At 34.7% G+C, this 18,475-nt stretch overlaps 1 protein-coding gene across 1 annotated transcript in view; it reads left to right on the top strand.

The window, feature by feature from the left end:
* Positions 1–7,480, top strand: part of LOC133516963 (sodium- and chloride-dependent glycine transporter 1-like) — a 43,812-nt gene extending 36,332 nt beyond the window's left edge. Inside the window, exons 8-13 of the mRNA XM_061850037.1 lie at positions 1,562–1,799; positions 1,884–2,012; positions 2,224–2,433; positions 2,764–2,937; positions 6,260–6,442; positions 7,343–7,480. Coding sequence (XP_061706021.1) covers positions 1,562–1,799; positions 1,884–2,012; positions 2,224–2,433; positions 2,764–2,937; positions 6,260–6,406 — 898 coding nt within the window. The 3' untranslated portion in view covers positions 6,407–6,442; positions 7,343–7,480. The remainder of the gene's footprint in view (positions 1–1,561; positions 1,800–1,883; positions 2,013–2,223; positions 2,434–2,763; positions 2,938–6,259; positions 6,443–7,342) is intronic.
* Positions 7,481–18,475: the final 10,995 nt, after the last annotated feature.

Below are 18,475 nucleotides of genomic sequence, written 5' to 3'. Positions count from 1 at the left end.
CCTCTTTCGTTCATTATGAAATAATTAATTGACACATTTTCTAGCTATTTCTTATGCAATTTTAATAATGTCTGAAAGAAGGTGTAAATGTTGTAATATATGTTTACGCAAAACAAATGGAACTAAAAAAGTGATAAAGAACGCTGCAAAAATTGATTGCTTTAGGTATTTTTTTTTTTTTTTTAATTTATGCAAATAAGAAACGAAGTGGGTACATAAAAGTATTGGATGTAAAGTCATTGACAAAAACATTTTTTATTACCATTCCATATTAACAAATAACTCGGAACAGCAAACAGAACAATACAATTAAGAAATAGCTAGAAAATGTGTAGTTGTAAATGTATGACATATGTACGTCATTGATCAATGACAATTAATTATTTCATAATGAACGAAAGAGGATGTTATACTACAGACTCATTTGCCACTAGGTAGTAGGTACTACTCTATTGATATAATATGATGTAGTAAACTTATGTTCGTAATTGTTTTTTTTTTTATATGACGCACCATGATTTTTCAAAATGTTTTTAAATGGATACGTAGTTAACAAATGTGGCTTATCATGTAATTTTTTTGATAGTTGTGTCTCCGCGAAAAGTGGCACAAAAATGGAGCAGAAAAAAATTACATTATTTTTTTCATCCAAGTTCAAGGAAATGAATGTCTGTAAAAATATGCATTATGAACCCCATTTTATGCTCCTTAATTCTGAATTTATTTGGTTGCTCTCGCTTGCTTGGTTTAGCTGCAATAACAGTTTAAAAATTACCTTGATTTTTTGACATTTTCGTGGATAAGTCTGAAACAAAAGAAGATCGAAGGCTGATATTACGCATACAGTGTTCTTAGGACTTGCCACTACTGCACCTCAAATTACAACCAAATCCCTTGCGGGGGCCAATCTTCTTAGCTTAGCTTGCTAGACCCTTTCTAGAAACTTCAGTGACTTGTCAGAATTCTACCTATATTATCTGTTAGAAGACACATGATAGAACAATAAAAGGTAATTGTAGTACAAGTCAAGGCTTCACGTGTGATGGTGATTGGCTTTGAAATTTTTCAACAAAAAATTACTCTCGATCTCGGACAAAATTTAAACATCGATCACGAGTTATTTACCATAAATAAGTTAATGTTCTATAGCTTAGTGAAAGTAAATATCATCTAGTTTTAGTTTAATATGCAAAAAGTGATACTAATGTACAGTATGTACGTGTATGTACAGTTTTTAGTACGAATTTTCTTTATACTTAAAAACAGATTACGGACAGGGCACGGGAGTAGTAATTTGAGCGTTTAAGTATTTTTAGTGTACTTTAAAATTCAGGGAATTCATATTGACCTCGGGTGTGGAAGAATGATATTTATAATATAAAAAAATGGTACGTATTATCTGATGCTACCTTCCGATTTTCATCTCGGATACAAAAAATCGAATTCTGAAAATGACCCATATTTTAAATTACTTAATGTTAAAGAAGGATTTTACACACCTAACAAAATCGGATAAGACTCGATGTCAAAAGAATTTTTTAAATCTTTTTTTGATTTACAGTGACTCATTGATAGTTGCGGCTTCCAACATATTAACATCATTTTTCGCCGGTTTGGTAATTTTCTCCGTGATTGGGTTCCTTGCACATGAACTGGAAGTAGAAGTGGACAAAGTTGTTGACCAAGGAGCTGGTCTGGCATTCATTGTGTATCCTGAAGTAGTGACGAGGCTGCCTCTCTCGCCACTTTGGTCAATCCTCTTCTTCGTAATGTTGCTGGCCCTTGGACTCGATTCTCAGGTAGTTTGGTAACATTTAGTCATCTTTTTTATATTTACAGACAGTAAAAATATAGATTTCAAATGTATTTATTTCCTTTTCAAGTTTGCTCTTATGGAGACCGTAACAACCGCCATCTTGGATAGGTTTCCTAAATGGAGACAGATGAAAGTGCGGGTTGTACTGGCAGTCTCTGTTTTCGGCTATTTGGGCGGACTGATCTTCACTACTAACGTAAGTTATCTATAGGTATCTATCGGACTGCTAAAATATTGACTGAACGAAGGTCTTAGATCAACTACACACACATTCATGTTTTTATATTTCAAATATTTGCTACTGAACCCTTGACGTAACGAGGCAGAGGTATCGTTTATTATCATAGCTTTAGAGTCAAAAAACGGGACTTCGCAAAAGCTCGGCCTAATAATAACAATAATTGCAGAGTGGGATGTATTGGCTACAGTTAATGGATAAGTACGCGGCCAACTGGTCGGTGCTGATCATCGCAATCGGCGAGTGCATTCTGATCTCATGGGTGTACGGCGCCAACAAGTTCTGTCGCGATATCCAGTGCATGATCGGACAACAGTCCAGGCTGTGGGTCATCTTCTGGAGCTCCATGTGGAGATGGATCACTCCTGCTGTTCTGGTGGTTTGTAGTTCTGTGCCTCTTAAAAAATCATTACTTAATCATAGTTTAAGTACAGAACATTAAGATAAATGTTCAATTAATTATGTACGTAGATTCAGGCCAAGCTACTTAACTCTGCACTGACGTTAATAGAACAAAGTATGGGAATGGAGGGACACATAAATATCATTCTCCACACTTACACGGTGTTAATCTAAGAAATCCAAAATGGTTACCAATATCAATCTTGTAAGTAGGTAAGACAAAAGAATTATTCATCTTAGAATTTCCAGATATTAATAGTGGCATGTTTCCTGACTGCGCCTGCACTCCTGTGTATTTTGACTGCAGTTCATCCTCGTGTTCAACTGGATCGAGTACAAGCCGGCATCGTATGGCCACTACATTTACCCCAAGTGGGCAGACGCCATCGGCTGGGTGCTGGGCGTGCTGCCCGTGGCGGTCGTCTTGATCATGGCCGTCGACAAAATCTGCAGCGGCCCTGACGACCTCACTATCATGGAGGTTTATAACTTTTTCCATTGTTAATTGATCCGCTGCTGCGAATTGTGTCCTTCTGTGAACCTTCGCTACCCAAATTCTACTGTGAATGGTAAATAGTCATATCATAATAGGAAATCACATACGACTTATTTTTTATACTACGTTGGTGGCAAACAAGCATACGGCCCGCCTGATGGTAAGCAGTCTCCGTAGCCTGTGTACGCCTGCAACTCCAGAGAAGCTACATACGCGTTGCCGACCCTAACAACCCTCCCTCTCCTCGTTGAGCTCTGGCAACCTTACTCACCGGCAGGAACACAACACTATGATTAGGGTCTAGATAGATAAAAACTTTATTCGTTTCCACAACATACATGGTAGGTAGGTATAGACAAAAAGAAGACATGCAGCTTAGAATTATTCTTAAAACTAGTTTACAATTCTTGAAAAAAAACCTATGCGTAATCGGAGAGCTTACTTATACCGGTTTCTTTAGCCTCGCGCATGATAAGTAAGCGATATTAATCATAATTCATTACAGTGCCATTCCGTGCTGAGTAGCTGAATTACATTGGCATTGGGCGAGCTATTGTAAGATATTTAAAGAGGATATTTATTAAGTTATGGTAAACAACGCGATTTTAATACCCTAAATAAGTAATTTTCCCAAAATTCTAACTAAATGCCAATCCGAAAAAAAGCTTTATCAACTATTATTTTTTGTCTCGCAATATCGCAAAAGTAGTCATTTTTTATTTTATTTTTTTTCTTAGGAAAACTTACGTAACATAATAGGGTTCGAAATAAAAACAGTAAGCCAATTACAAGTATCCACAGGTAGAGGTTATTATATTTATGTATTATAATTTTTCATAAGTCTCATATTTTTAGACTACCAACTTTTATCAATAACCCAAAATCCATATGTCGACTGGCAAATCATATTAATTTTTGGCAACCTCCAGGGTTTTTGCATAAATAAACTCAGCTGAATCCGAATTATCTGGTTGCCCGATTGAAATCTTGACCGGAAGTGAGATATTCAAGATAGCGGCCATTATTGCCCTATATAATGAGTTCCTTGTGGATACTCAAGTTTTTTACATATTTTTTTATAATAATTGATCCAAGAAATAAAAACGCGAAAAAATAAAAACAGTAATAATAACGCGTATTTTCTGAAAGTTTGGAGTACGTACCATGGTTGAAAATATACATCCCTTTAGATAAAAAAAAAATTCGTCGTCGGCGTCGCACCTTAATACGAAATCCCAGTAGTGAGGCCTTATTATGCCTCAAAATATACTGCAAGGGCTTTAAATAAAAAATTAAATTAAATTATCATTTATTTCAGATCTTTACAACCCATAGATTTTGTTAGTTTATCTAAGCTACGTACCTAATAACTAACTTAACTTTAACTTGATATTATATTTAATCGTTTTTTCAATATTATATATATTTTTCTGTGTAAAAATGCGTCTATAGTATAAGAAATATGAGAATTCGTAGGAATATTTATTGAATCAATCGTTTTATCAATCAATTAGTTGGGATTATAAGGTGTCAGTGTCAGCGAAGACTGAAGACCCATAGCGTCTGCCAGGTGAGCGTTTCCGCGTAACTTAAAGGTTGAACGTCCGTGAACTTATCAAGACAAAAGTGGAGGACCCGTGCAAAATTGCCTTTTCATACAAACGTAGTCCTCATTTTCTTCTCTGGATATTAACATTATTGAAAATATTTTGGCACAAATAGTTGTATATCAATCACAGCTATGCCCATACGTTGATTATTTCGAATTTTTAATTATTATAAGAGTCCTAATCGTAAGTAGCTCGTAATTTTTACATTAGGTAATAAAAAAGTCAAACGCCCCTAAGCTACGCCCCTATAGTTATGGTTAATACACATCAAATTATATATAAATATTTTCCATAATGTCAATATCCAGAGAGAAAAAAGGGGACTACGTTTGTATGTAGAAACGGCCATCCCCCTTTCCTCTTAATGGGTCGGGCATAATGTATTTACTGATTAAAATATTGAATAAAAATAAAATTAATATATATATTAAAAAATTAAAGACTACTTTAAGCCCTTCGAGTGCATTTTGTGTTGTAACGATGCCTTATTACTGGGATTCCGTATTTCGGTGCGACACAGAATTGTTCTATCTTTAAAGGGATGTATATATTTTGAACCATTTCATGCGTAGGTACTCCAAACATTCAGAAAATACGGTTTATTCTTATTTTTATTTATTGAAATAATTATTTAAAAAAATATATTTAAAAATATGAATCTCCATACAAGGAACTCATTATGTAGGGTAATAATAAATAAATAAATATTATAAGACATTATTAAACAAATTGACTAAGTCTCACGGTAACTCAATGAGGCTTGTGTTGCGGGTACTTAGAAAACGATATATGTAATAGATTTAGATTTATTTATTTTCATAACGATAAATTACAGTATAAATTAATTATTAATGATCGTCAATGATTTGGCATGCAAACATATAATTATAAAACGTCAATAATAATTATCAAAAAAAAAACAAAACAAATGCGAAATTACCGTCAAATTTAAAACTACGAAACAAAGGAAACAGGAAACTAAAAAGAAATAATGGGATACATGTCGAACTAAATATTTAGTAGATATCACATCGTCATTAAAACTAAGAGCAGTAATAATTAATAATAGTCTAGAACAAATGTCATCTTAAATCAATTTTACATAAACTATAATGTTATACAGTTATTATAATTTTAATTCCATGTATTCATCCACTGAATATAATGGGTTTTCCAATAAAAAGTTCCTCAATTGACGTTCAATGCTTCGTCAGATATTTCAGTTCTTAATTCGGCGGGTAGACGTTCGTAATAAGTTGGGCCTATTACTCGCGGATTCTTACATGAAAGTGCCATGCATATATACATATTTATAAATACTTAAATACATAGAAAACATCCATGACTTAGGAACAAAATATCCATGTTCATCACACATAGGCAGGGTCACTAGCCACTAGGTCAGACAGGTCGTCATAATGGCCGCAATCTTGAATATCTCACTTCCGGTCAAGATTTCGATAGAGCAACCGGCAAATACGGATTCAGCGGGGTCAAATTAGGTTAAAAAACCCGGTTACCAAAAAGTAATATGCATTGCCAGTGGCATCCAAGAAGGAGAGCGATTTTGATTTTTTTGAACTAGACTATTAAGATAAATGCAATAATGTTCTCCAAATAAACCATATCTAATCAAGTAATTATGAAACTATTTTCTTTCTATTTCTGTGGATATAAGGGCCTATTGATATTTACAGAAATGTCGAGTACTAGCTCGCCCGACTGACGAATGGGGCCCGCCGGTCAACGTAGGGGTGCGCGCAATTGCGCCCGAGCCCGAGCTGTCGCCGCCGGCGGTTTTGCTGCTGCACGGCCGCCCCGTGCTGCGTGAGCGCGGTGCTTGACCCCCGCATGAGCACCCTCTGATCGCCATGCGCAAGGTACAGATTACCTATCATATAAAATAAGTAAAATAACACACTACGGCCAAAATAGTCCAGTTGCGGCTGACTGAGCATCACTTTTGACAAATGTTGATACGTAAAAATAAAATAACACATGTCAAGCTCTAGGCTGCGTTTCCACCAGAAATATAGTACTGTTGAAATAATATGTTGTTTTTATAATTTTTTAACAATATAATTCATTGAAAGGTACAAATTATTCCCGACAATGTTGGTACGTGCTAGCTAAGCGATGTGAGCTGTACCTAGCTCTACAGTGACGCGCGTGGTTAATGCACTCTTGGCTCTGCCCACACATTTAAGGCACTACACATAACATGTGCGAAGATACGTAGCGAGGGATGTGTTTGTTATGAACCGATAGAAACACTTTGGTTTTTTTACATACAAAACAAGGAAAGGATGTGTGCTCCCGCCTCACCGCACCTCGGTCGTTTATTTGAAAAGAGCCCGCTACACACCCTCGCTACGCTTCCTCGCATCGCTCAGCTGCCTCACACATCTTTGGTGGAAACATTCACAACGTTCCATATCCTTGCTACGCATCCTCGCACCGCGAGCGCTCAAGTACCTCGCACATCTATGACGGAAACGCAGTCTACAACGTCTACATGCATGTTAGTCTCGTATCATACCTAAATGAGGTTTTGAGTTTTTTTTAATAAATTGGTGTGACTTAATAATGGTATCTTTATTTTCGTATGTTTGCTTATGTTACTTTTAAATAACCAAAAGAATTTGAAAATGATTATAAACAGTTATACTGCTGACATACCTACGGACATAAAAAGATTTAAATTCCAATGTTCGGTTTATTTTTATTCATAGCAAACTAGCATGAAGGTTTAATCTCTACGTAATATGTTTTTGTTACAGTTGTCTCAAGATGGCGGCGATAATACATCCACTACTAGTAGCATTGAAAATGAAATAAAGAAGTCTCGTTCAGGTATTTTAAAATCCACAAAAAAATCTAATAAGAAAAAAGTGCAGAATTTCAACAATGAAAGTGACGACACGGTACATGAACCATTGCTACATAAGATTAAACAGAAAAGTGAAAATGAGAAACGAAGTGCCAAAATTTTACTGTCAAAGACGAAGACTGATTTTGCACGTGCGAAAGGCAAAGATAAATTACTAGCAGATGATAAAATTGCAAAGCCTTCAGTTAGTGATTTAACAGGAATAACTGCTGCTCATATTGGTAATGGCGTAAAGGATCTTATACAAGACAGTAGTCAAGCTCTATCCGTTGCGTCTGTTCATAATCATATGAATACGAATGTTTTTAATACCTCCGATGGAATAAAAAATACAATCACAACTAAAACTCAAATACTAGTCGAGGTGAACACAAGTAAACCCTCAGATTATACTTACAGTCCGTTGATTTTTACTACAGCTAAAATACATACGGACGGCAGAATAAAACAAATAGAACCAGTGCAAATTACCCCAGTTCCTGTTTTGTCGACCATCGAAGGTGGGATTGTGAAATCATGCATCAACGTTAAAGAATTTGATAAAAGTAACGAGGAAGTAATATCTCCAGTGTCGCAAGCAACTTCAGTTTCTAACGTATCTAAAACACTTGAAAAAAAAGTCACCGTATCGATACATGAGAGTGATACCGCGAATGTATCATTAAAATGTTTACAAAACAAAGACAGTAAAAATAAAGTAAGTTCACCATTCTGTAAAACAACAGAAGAAATATCAAACACTACTAAAACTCCGACAGAGGAGTCGGTAAAATCAAAAAATGCTCTCCCAACTGAACAAATTAAAGGAGATAAGATGGCAGAAACTCCAACAAAAATACAATCATCTCACTTAAGTGATATGCCTAATTTGGCTAAAAAAGATTTTACAAATACAGGCCCATTACACACCAATTCTGCAACTAACAAAAGTTCTTTAGATATAGACAAAAACGTCCAGCTAGAACCTAAAAACGTTGCTAAAAAAACATGGGAAGACAAAATGGCTGAGCAGAAACTCATGCCACTACCATCCAGCAATATTTCTAGTTTGAAAAACTCTAGCTCCAGTTCTAAAGAAGTAAAACCAAACACGCATTTTGTAAAAAAAATTAAGAAGGCCAATTCGAGTAATATTCAAGAAGGTAACATGACGACACCTAAGGTTAAGTCACCTGTCAAAGAACCAGAAAAAAATAAAGTTAAAATTCTAAACACTACAAAACCCACCACTGCTAATAATACTGTAAATAGCGCTGGGCGTACTAATTTAAACACTACGTCAGCTCCGAGCAGAACTTTAATGACTTCAAATGTTACTGCAGATAATACTAATTTATCATCTAACACTTCTTCAACAATTGCAGGCGATGATGGTTTAAAACCGAAATCAAAAAAGGTGGGAACAGTAGTGTCATCGATTTCTGAAACGAAAAATACACCATCTGTTACAAAATCTTCACTAAGTTCCTCAACTATCATGATAAAATCAATTCCAACTACAACACATTTAATACCTTCTTCAACAGTCAAGACAATATCATCAGCACATTCCGCTAAATCCACAGTTGTTAGCAGTGTGCCTCGTGATACAAAAAGGACGAAGGGGACCTCGGCTCCAGTAACTAAGTCATCGTCATGCATAAGCAAAGCTAGTACATCAACAAAGTAACCATTGGCTGCTACAGGCGCGAGTAGTACGGTTGTAGGGGCTCCTAGTGCTAAGGCTACAGCAACTACTTCGGTGAAGTCTCCCACAGAATCTTCGTTGAAAAGTGAAGTCAAACATCGTAAAGATACTAAGTATAGCAGTAATCGTTCAAAACAAATAAACAAAAACTTAAATGTTACCTACCGTAATAATGCTCAGTGAATTTACCGCTCATCGCTCTAAGCTAAGTAATTATCATAAAATTCATAAATGAAATATTGTACGTTCATGTTAAGAATTCATTGCGTAAATAATAGTTGAACAGTTGAATTGTACAATTAAATTTAAATAGTACTTCAATTTCCTTGGTGTTAGTTTGTCTCAACTAGGTAATGCCACCACATATAAGTAAACTAGTTTAAATTCTTGTTGTCAGATCACATAATATATGTCAATTTATGATAAGCAAGTAGGTTATTACAGAATTTGTGCCAGAGTAGCTATTTATTATATAATAAATAACGTGTATATATGTCTCGATAACAAACATCTATAACAATATATACAAAATATAAAAGAAAACTAAAAAAATACATGTTCTATGTGCATCTGTTTACTTGAGTTATATAGTGACAATCGAGTATTGTGAAAAACTACTAAAGTTGCAAAATTATAATACTAGAAGTATACACGCAGTGATAATGTTGTGGGTACCTAATTGTAATAACTAGGGTCGGTGAATTGTTTTGTTCACAAGTCTTATAGCGAACAAAAGGATTTGAAAAGGAAATTACACAATTATACAATTTCCTTAGCAGCTAAGGACATAATACTCGCATATTAGATAAACAGTAGGTGGATCAAAATTCTATTCGTTGTCTTGTTTTTTTTTCATCCAAATAATAAAAGTGTATTTTTTAAGAGAATAAGCTTACTTTAGATTATTTTATGTGTAAAACAATATGTACCGCTGTAGAAACAAATCAAATCGTAATAGTGATCAAAACATGAAATGAAAACAATTTTGGCTCAGGTATGATAAAAAATGGATGCACAAAATATTACTAATAATGAGGATGCTATTATGTGTAGGTATGTTAACGAGCTTTAAGGTGTGTACTGTACTGTGGTAGAAAAAAAATGTATTTTATACAATCCTGATATAATAGAGAGCTTTTCAATGGAGTATTGTGTTTAAGCAACGAGACAACTATTGTATACAATCCTTCTTAACGAGTCATCTAAAATAATACCTTTTTTTACAGTAAAACCTAAATAAGTAATGAAAATTGGTAAGTATCTCAGTAGACAAAAATGGTAGTATAAAAGACATAAACGTGCGACGTCAACCGTTTAGTTTTAGTTATATCCGTGAACCGGTCTCAGCAGGCATTGGGGCTATTGTAACAAAAATAAAGAAGACTGAGCTTTTAAATGAAGAAGAGGTCCGGACACCTGCCATAACACTGGTCTAGTCTAGTGGGTAGTAACCCTGCATATAAAGCCGATGGTCCTGGGTTCGAATCCTAGCAAGGACATTTATTTTTAGATTCGCCAAATGCAGTAACGACGTGAAAAGGCAGCTATTCCTGAGCTTTTGTACTTGCATCTATACAATGGAATTGTACAATGGAATTGTATAGACGCAATTGTTGGAATTGGTCGGATTACACCTGTGCAGCAGTGGGAGACATGCGCGTGCAGTATAATAACGCCTGGCATTGTTCTGGCTGCCGCGCTGGTGCAGCGTGAGCGCCATGTTCGCAGAGGGGCGCACGACGGGCTGGGCCGTGCTGCTGAGAGCGAGGAGCGCCGCCGCCAGAAAGGCGATAAATGCGTCCTCCAATACGCTGCTGTCCGCAGTGAGGGAGTGGGACGGTAGCCCGCTTCATTTTTTTCCTAGTGTGTAATCCTATTTTATAATCTGAATTGTACAGTGCTTTGGTATCGACGGTAATGCTGTATATTATTATGTTTCAAAATGTTTGTTGTTTTGTTATGAGCGCTGGAGGACCTACCACAAACCTTTCACCATGAAGTCGGGGTGAATTGCTCCTAGGCCTATTAGTTAGTAGTAAGTTTTAATTTAAATTTTAATTCTTATTTAGTTTTTTTAATTTATTTAGAAACCAAACAGTCGTATAAACATATCAACAATGCAATACAAACGATGTGCCACATCAAAAGGAAAATACAACAAAAAAATAATTAATTAATTGTATTATTAATTGTAGAGTTTAATTTAAATAGATATCCTAATTTTATTATACATACCCATGGAAAATTATTTCTGGAATAAAAAACATTTCATTTCATTTATTTTGTGTGTTGAGCACAGATATTTGTTCCTAAGTTATGGGTGTTTTCTTTAAAGTATTTGTATATTATATATATCGTTGTCTGAGTACCCACAACACAAGCTTCTTGAGCTTTATGTGGGGCTTAGTCAATTTGTGTAAGAATGTCCTATGTTATTTGTTTACTTATATTTTATTTAACAATGCTAACACACGTTATCGAGGCAGGCCGTGACTTGCCCCTGACTAGATGGGCCCCTGAAACTGGCGTCGTAAAGACGACCAGGAGCAACACCGGTGTGAGCGGCTTAGGGGTGTCGAGAGGTGTGCGCCGCTTTCTACCCGGTGTCTGTTAACAGCCACTGTGCCCACTGGCGTCTTGTGCATGTTTCACTTCCACCCCTGGAGCTTACAGCTCTAACGACTACTGACGCCACTGAAGGCATGCCAGACCCCAACAGCTCGCTACAAGCTGCCCCGCCACAACATTATTTATATTATTAAGTTTATAACTAATCGTTCTGTAGAACGTCATGAATACGCCTTTCATGTCTACTTTTTTTTGTTTGAGTTCTGGCGCAATCCTGGAGTAGAAAGAGAACCCCAGGAACCGGCGCTCTATTTACACCGAAGCGTTACCCCTTTAAAGAATTGTGGCTTACTGCATAATGGCTTCTTCCTTTGCATCTCAAATTGATCAGCATCCCTTAATTATTTTAATCTCAACGTACGTTAGAACATTGCCTACTCAAATCTCTTCTACTGTATCTTCTACAAAAAAATAGGTAGGTACATATATACCTACTTGGTAGGTATGCGTTATAATACCTGTTACTTTGTAGGTTAGTGGTGCTATGGAATAAATAAGTATTTTGTGTAGACAATATTGAAATTAAAATTTTTGAAACCGTTTAGAGATGTTTCGGTTCATCTGTGTCAATTAATAAAATATTTATAAGGAATTTTCAAATAAATATTGTTGGCATATTTGACTTATTTAGTAAGTAACAATTTAATGAGTAAATATTTGTAATATTTCGATAGACGCATAGTAGCAAGTTTGTAATTATACCCCATCCAACAAAGAAATTGATTTTATACACTATGTATATATATCCACATGCGTTTATACATAAACGAAAAGGAAACGGAATGTATTGAAATGTTTGAGTAACTCAATAATATTCACAATTTGTTTCAAATATATTTAATATAAAAGAAAGACATTTTATGTAGATTAAAAGATAAATAAAATAAATAATTTATAATTTGTAAAGAGAGAAGCATAATTATGTAACAGGGTAGCAAAAGTAATCGACATAAATAGCGAAGTCATGTACGAAACTTCAAATATATTTATATAATAAAATTCAAATATCTAATAATCAGAATAAAAGTGAGAATTTAGTGTTTCTCATATAAAAATTAAGATCAAACAACAAGCTGTTTATACGCTTCTTGTTGCTGTTGGGTTGCATTTAATTCCGACGAGCATATTCTAAAAGGGCATACCTATGTCTTTGCAACAGCCATTTATGCTCTTTTAATAAACCACAAAATGCACTTTACTATGACTTTGCTAAACTTTGTCGTAAACCTTAGTTTAAACTATTAGGATAAAAGCTTAATAGGGATTTATATTACGTTTTAATGAAATATAATTTATGTTACAAATTAGACATAAATAACTTGACAGTTTTACGGGCCTAAGTCATATATGTCATCCGACAATGACGGCGTGTGACAGCCTATATTTTTGCACCTTCTACGTTGGGCAATGCATAGGTAGAAATCCGAGGTCGCGCGGAGAATTCCATAGGTCGGCTAAGCCTACTAATTTGCTTCAATTTATTTCTTGGAATTAATTATTTATTTGAATGACACTGGTGCCTTGGAGCATGGGTCGGCCGCTAGTTTGGGACGCTACATGCGTTGATACCCTGGCACCGTCCCATGTCCCGAGCACCAAAGTTACCGCTGGCGCTGCGGCATCCTCGGCCGAAAGCCTCAAGCGCCGCAAATATGCAGCACAGAAGCAGTTGCGGCGTTTGGCGTTAAAACCTTGGGTCCATGGGGGCCAAGTGCGCGTCGGCTTTTTACATACATACTACTTAACACATAGTACAAACACAATAAATCACGTTTCTTGTTGTCCTGGAATGACGTCCACTATTCATATAGATCCTAATCCGTCTATTTTTAATACTATTTATGTTTGATCCTTGCTCAATTATCTATAATATACACAGTAGTAAAATGTTTTATCTACTCTTGAGTACTTAGGTACATACTTATGATAAGGTAATAAAAACCTGTAAACTTACATTTCTAAAATTACTTTCGAATAACTTATATTAGTTTACAACAATACATACTTAATATTCTGAAACTTCTTGTTTTTACATACGTACACTAAGCTGCAGAGATAACTTTGTTTGCAGGGGGGTCAACTATATCTGCAGCTGATTGTACATAAACTCACCGGTTATAAATATAAACTGTGTTTGTGCTCAAAAAAGGCAAGTATTGGAAGAGTATTTGCCCCATGTTTAAAGTTAGGTACTTATCAACAATGGTTGATTAGGTATAGGTATAGGTAGGCATATATTTAATATTGTAGTACACTTTTAATTTGTGTTTCCCTTGCGCTATGACATAGGGTTCTTCAAAAAGCCGGTATTTAGGGTTGGCAACGCATAAGTGGCTCCTCCGATGTTGCTTATGTCCATGGGCGGCGATGACTGCTTCCCATCAGGCGGCTCGTCTGCTCGTATGCTGCCTATTACATAAAAAAAACAAGGATCCTTTATGTAATAGATGTACCCAACCTACAAATCCCAAGTGTTTAATGATAAAATAATAATAAAAATAAAAAAAACAAGGATCCTCTATGTAATAGATGTACCCAAACTACAAATTCCAAGTGTTTAATGATAAATTAGTAAAAAAAATGTAAAAAAAAAACAAGGAACCTCTATGTAATAGATGTACCCAACCAACAAATCCCAAGTGTTTAATGATAAATTAATAAAAGATATATAAAAAAAACCAAGGAACCTCTATGTAATAGATGTACCCAACCTACAAATCCCAAGTGTTTAATGATAATTTAAAAGATATAAAAAAACCAAGGATCCTCTACGTAATAGATGTACCTAACCTACAAATTCCAAGTGTTTAATGATAAATTAATAAAATATATTTAAAAAAAACAAGGATCCTCTATATAATAGATGTACCCAACCTACAAATGTCCAGTGTTTAATAATAAATTTGCCATATTATTGTTTAGAATAAGATTAGCAATTAGAATTGACGTTTAGATATTTCACTTACTTTGTATGTTAATAGAAATAAGTACTTGTATGGACTGTTTGGATTAGTTCATTGTTTCGATAAGTTTATTTTGATAGACTTGTTTAATCTGCTTACATTTTAAGAATTGATCTTACCTAATAGGTAATTTTTTTACAACTTTTGGAAATTTGTTGTTTATTTGACATTAGGAAAACAGTTATGAATATAAGTAACACGAAATTTTTCGCAAGATTAACTAGTGACTAAGTTGGATGTGAGTAATGTTGATAAAATCTTTGAGAGTAGGTGCCTGGGCACACATTCGTGTCAAAAACAATAGTAACGTAACACATTAACTGCGACAGGTGGAGTCCGATCGATCGGTTCGAGGCGCGCGAGCAACACGTCAAGGCGCACCGATTACAGGGCAAAAATGAGGGTATTTGAGCTGCTCATTATCAAAGTGGCTACTATTTCGTCTAATGAAATGGCTATAATGTTGTTGAATTCGATGTATTTTAGATGATTATTGATTAAATCGATGTTACATAGATGTTTACTGTAAACAACAGATTTATTGGAATCCAAAGAATATTAAATGTTCTAGAGCATTTCGTATATAGAGGAGTGTATTTTTTGGTAATATTTTTGGATGAGAAAGGGAAGCCACCATATCTAAGGTAAAATGTATCCTCACATGCCCGAGCACACGATTCTGAGGGGATGGAAACACATGGACTCGGCCCGATTTGATCGAACTTTAAGATAGGTACAAATTTTTGTCGTATCTTAAAGTTCGAATCGGGTCGACAGATGATAATGATGTGATAAATTATCTTAATAGAATTAGTGTTGTTGTGCTATTAATAAAGTATGTTCTTATGTGGTTTGTGATATTTTATTTTCCTGTATTCTTCACTGACTCACACGTAAACAAATAGGACAGACTATGCTTAAAGCATTTGACGTATAATTTATGAACACTGAAATATAAATAGGTAATTATAGTCCTGCAAACCAATTTTATCAGTCAGGGTGGAATAGTAAACTTTTCTCAAACTTGTAATGAAATGTTGACATGACTTACTTCAAATTAGGTCCGGAAATAACATATCAGGTGCAATGAGTGAAGATGATATGTAAAGGAATTTCATACAGCCTTACACCTAGGCCTATAAATTCTTTTTTGGTTTTTTGTTTCTTTTTTTTTCTTTTTTGTGTTTGTTAAATATTATTTCAGGGTTTCAAAGAGCAACGAAATTTGATTATTTTTGCGCTACGATGCACTGTTTAGGATACAGCCCAATAAAGTTTTTTTTTTCAGTCATGCAGAAATCTTTATAGAGCTGTATCTCGTAAACCGTGCGGCTTAGCGCAAAAATAATCAAATTTTCGTTCCCCTTTCGAACCCAACGCCCAGAATAACCTATCACATTAGGACATGAAACAATCATCATTATCATCCTATTTTTTTATTATTATTTCATTGCAAGTTTGAGAAAAGCTCTATACAAAGCTCGGCGAGAAACGGGGTTGCCGGCCGCGTATCCCTATCCGTCTCGCTACGCTCGGCCGTCTATGTATATCTACTTAGCCTGCAACCCTTCGTTTCCCGTCCTCTACATATAGTAATGTACTAATAATCATATCTTTTTTGGTAAGTAAGTATAATAATATCATAGGAAAAATACAAAATATTTACATCAAAATTACAAATATGAAGAAATAGGTAAGTACCTACCTATTTGTATTCCCACGTTGTTTAAGAACAATAAACACAAATAAAATTCGTAATGCCGGCTGTAAACACTCGTCGAGAGCGTCGAGACTCTCGGCGATCGATCCAATCGGAGATGCGCGAGACTAGACGAGGAAGAGCGAGAGCAACAGGGAGCAGCATGTACACACTCGTTCTCGACCTGTCTCAGGGTCCGCATAAAAGAAAGAATAATTTACACTTTACCGTATGTACTTTGTAACAAACGAATTGACCAGAGGTATATCCAGATCTCATATGCAAATCACTTTTAGACCTAATAACTTTATTACCCCTTGATCAATACTGCACATGTTATAACTTACTTATTTTTAATAGTTGCTCAAAAAGTGCTACAATACGTAGATGTTTAGCGTGCGGAAAGTTTGATTTCGCGAACTAGTGCTTTTTACTTTTCCACTTGTTCCAATTCATGACTACTTATTAATGAGTGTTAATGTTAGTTTCCTTTAAAAGTCGTAATGAACATAAAAACCTACTGTTAATGTAAAAATAATAAATATAAGCATATTTTATATTTTATTACTTATCTTTTCATTATTATACCACGTAAATTTTTAAATATTGAAAAATCGTTCTTAATAAGTTGTCTGAATGGAACGGAATAGCTGCCGAAACGCCTGTCAAAGCAGAGGCGTTTTATCTTACTGCAAGACTGGAAGTTTCCAAAGGCAACATTCGATATTGTTTTCATAAAATTTAAATATATGATGCACAAATAATCATAATAACGATACTTAGGTAATAATAGTATAATATTTTATATTTACAATTGTTTCTGTCTGAACATGCATAAAAAAGTTTTCGCAACTGTATTAAAAAACGTCGTTCGATACACGTGCGGAAATGTCATTCTTTCCGTACTAGCATCGAATTCTACTATTTCACCACACCAGCTGATAAAAGCCCTGTACAGAGTATGGGGATGTTACAATACAGTGTTACAGTTAATGTAGCTTGTATGCAAGTGTGCAAATTTATAATCAGTAAAATTACAAAAAATATAACAAATAGGTAACTATTACTTATCTGAAATATAATCTTACCAAGTTTCATAAAGATCAGAAAAACTTTAGTTATCGCAGAACAAACTAACAAAAACTAGAAAACGAAATTTAATACAGCCGTGTGGTGAGATCCAAGTTGAACTTCGTTTCGCTTGCTCATTTGAGAATATTAAAGCATTCATTCTTTTTTTTTAAATTCAAACTGTTAAAATTCTAATTGATCTATATACTGTTACTGATAGATACTTCATACTCCCAACCATAATGTATATAATCCGTTCAGTGCCTTTAAGTTTAAGAGGAAAGAGGACGGCCGCTTCTCCATACAAAGGTAGTCCTCATTTTCCTATCTCGATATTCACATTATGAAAAATATTTGTGTTATAATTTGATGTATATTAACCATAGCTATGCCCTAAGTTTCACTTGTTTCGATTTTTTAATTATCCTAAAAACTAGGAGCGAAAAACTGATATCATACAAATTTTAAATGCTCCTAACTCTTATAATAATTAAAAATTTGAAAAATAATCTAACGTAGGGGCACAGCTGTGGTTGATATATAACTAATTGTGTCTGTCTAAATATTTTCAATAATGTTATTATCCAGAGAGGAAAATGATTTAGATTTCGATTTTAGATAGTTCATTTTTTTAGCATTAGAAAAAATCTTGACGTGTCTTTTTATTGAAAATCGCTTTAAAAAAAATAGTTTAATTTATTTATGAAAGCAAAATAATCTTAAAGATCGTCTATGATTTATAATTGTTACATATTTGCTGAGACTTATCTTTTAAAAGTGATTTTTAATAAAAGGACACGTCAAGTTCGTTTACCTACCTTCTTTCTTACCCTAAAAACGAACTAACTATAAACAAGAGTCACACGTCACACGTCATGCGTACGCGCGTGACACTGGCTACCTTTGAATTGGTTCTATGGCGGTGCTGTGACGTACTATGTACTTTCTTCGACTGTTTTTATTTTTCCATTCGCG

The sequence above is a fragment of the Cydia pomonella genome, chromosome 4 (assembly GCF_033807575.1).
Source record: "Cydia pomonella isolate Wapato2018A chromosome 4, ilCydPomo1, whole genome shotgun sequence".
NCBI classification, from domain to species: domain Eukaryota; kingdom Metazoa; phylum Arthropoda; class Insecta; order Lepidoptera; family Tortricidae; genus Cydia; species Cydia pomonella.
The sequence above is the reverse complement of the archived record's forward strand: the minus strand, read 5'-3'. Positions and strand labels throughout refer to the sequence as shown.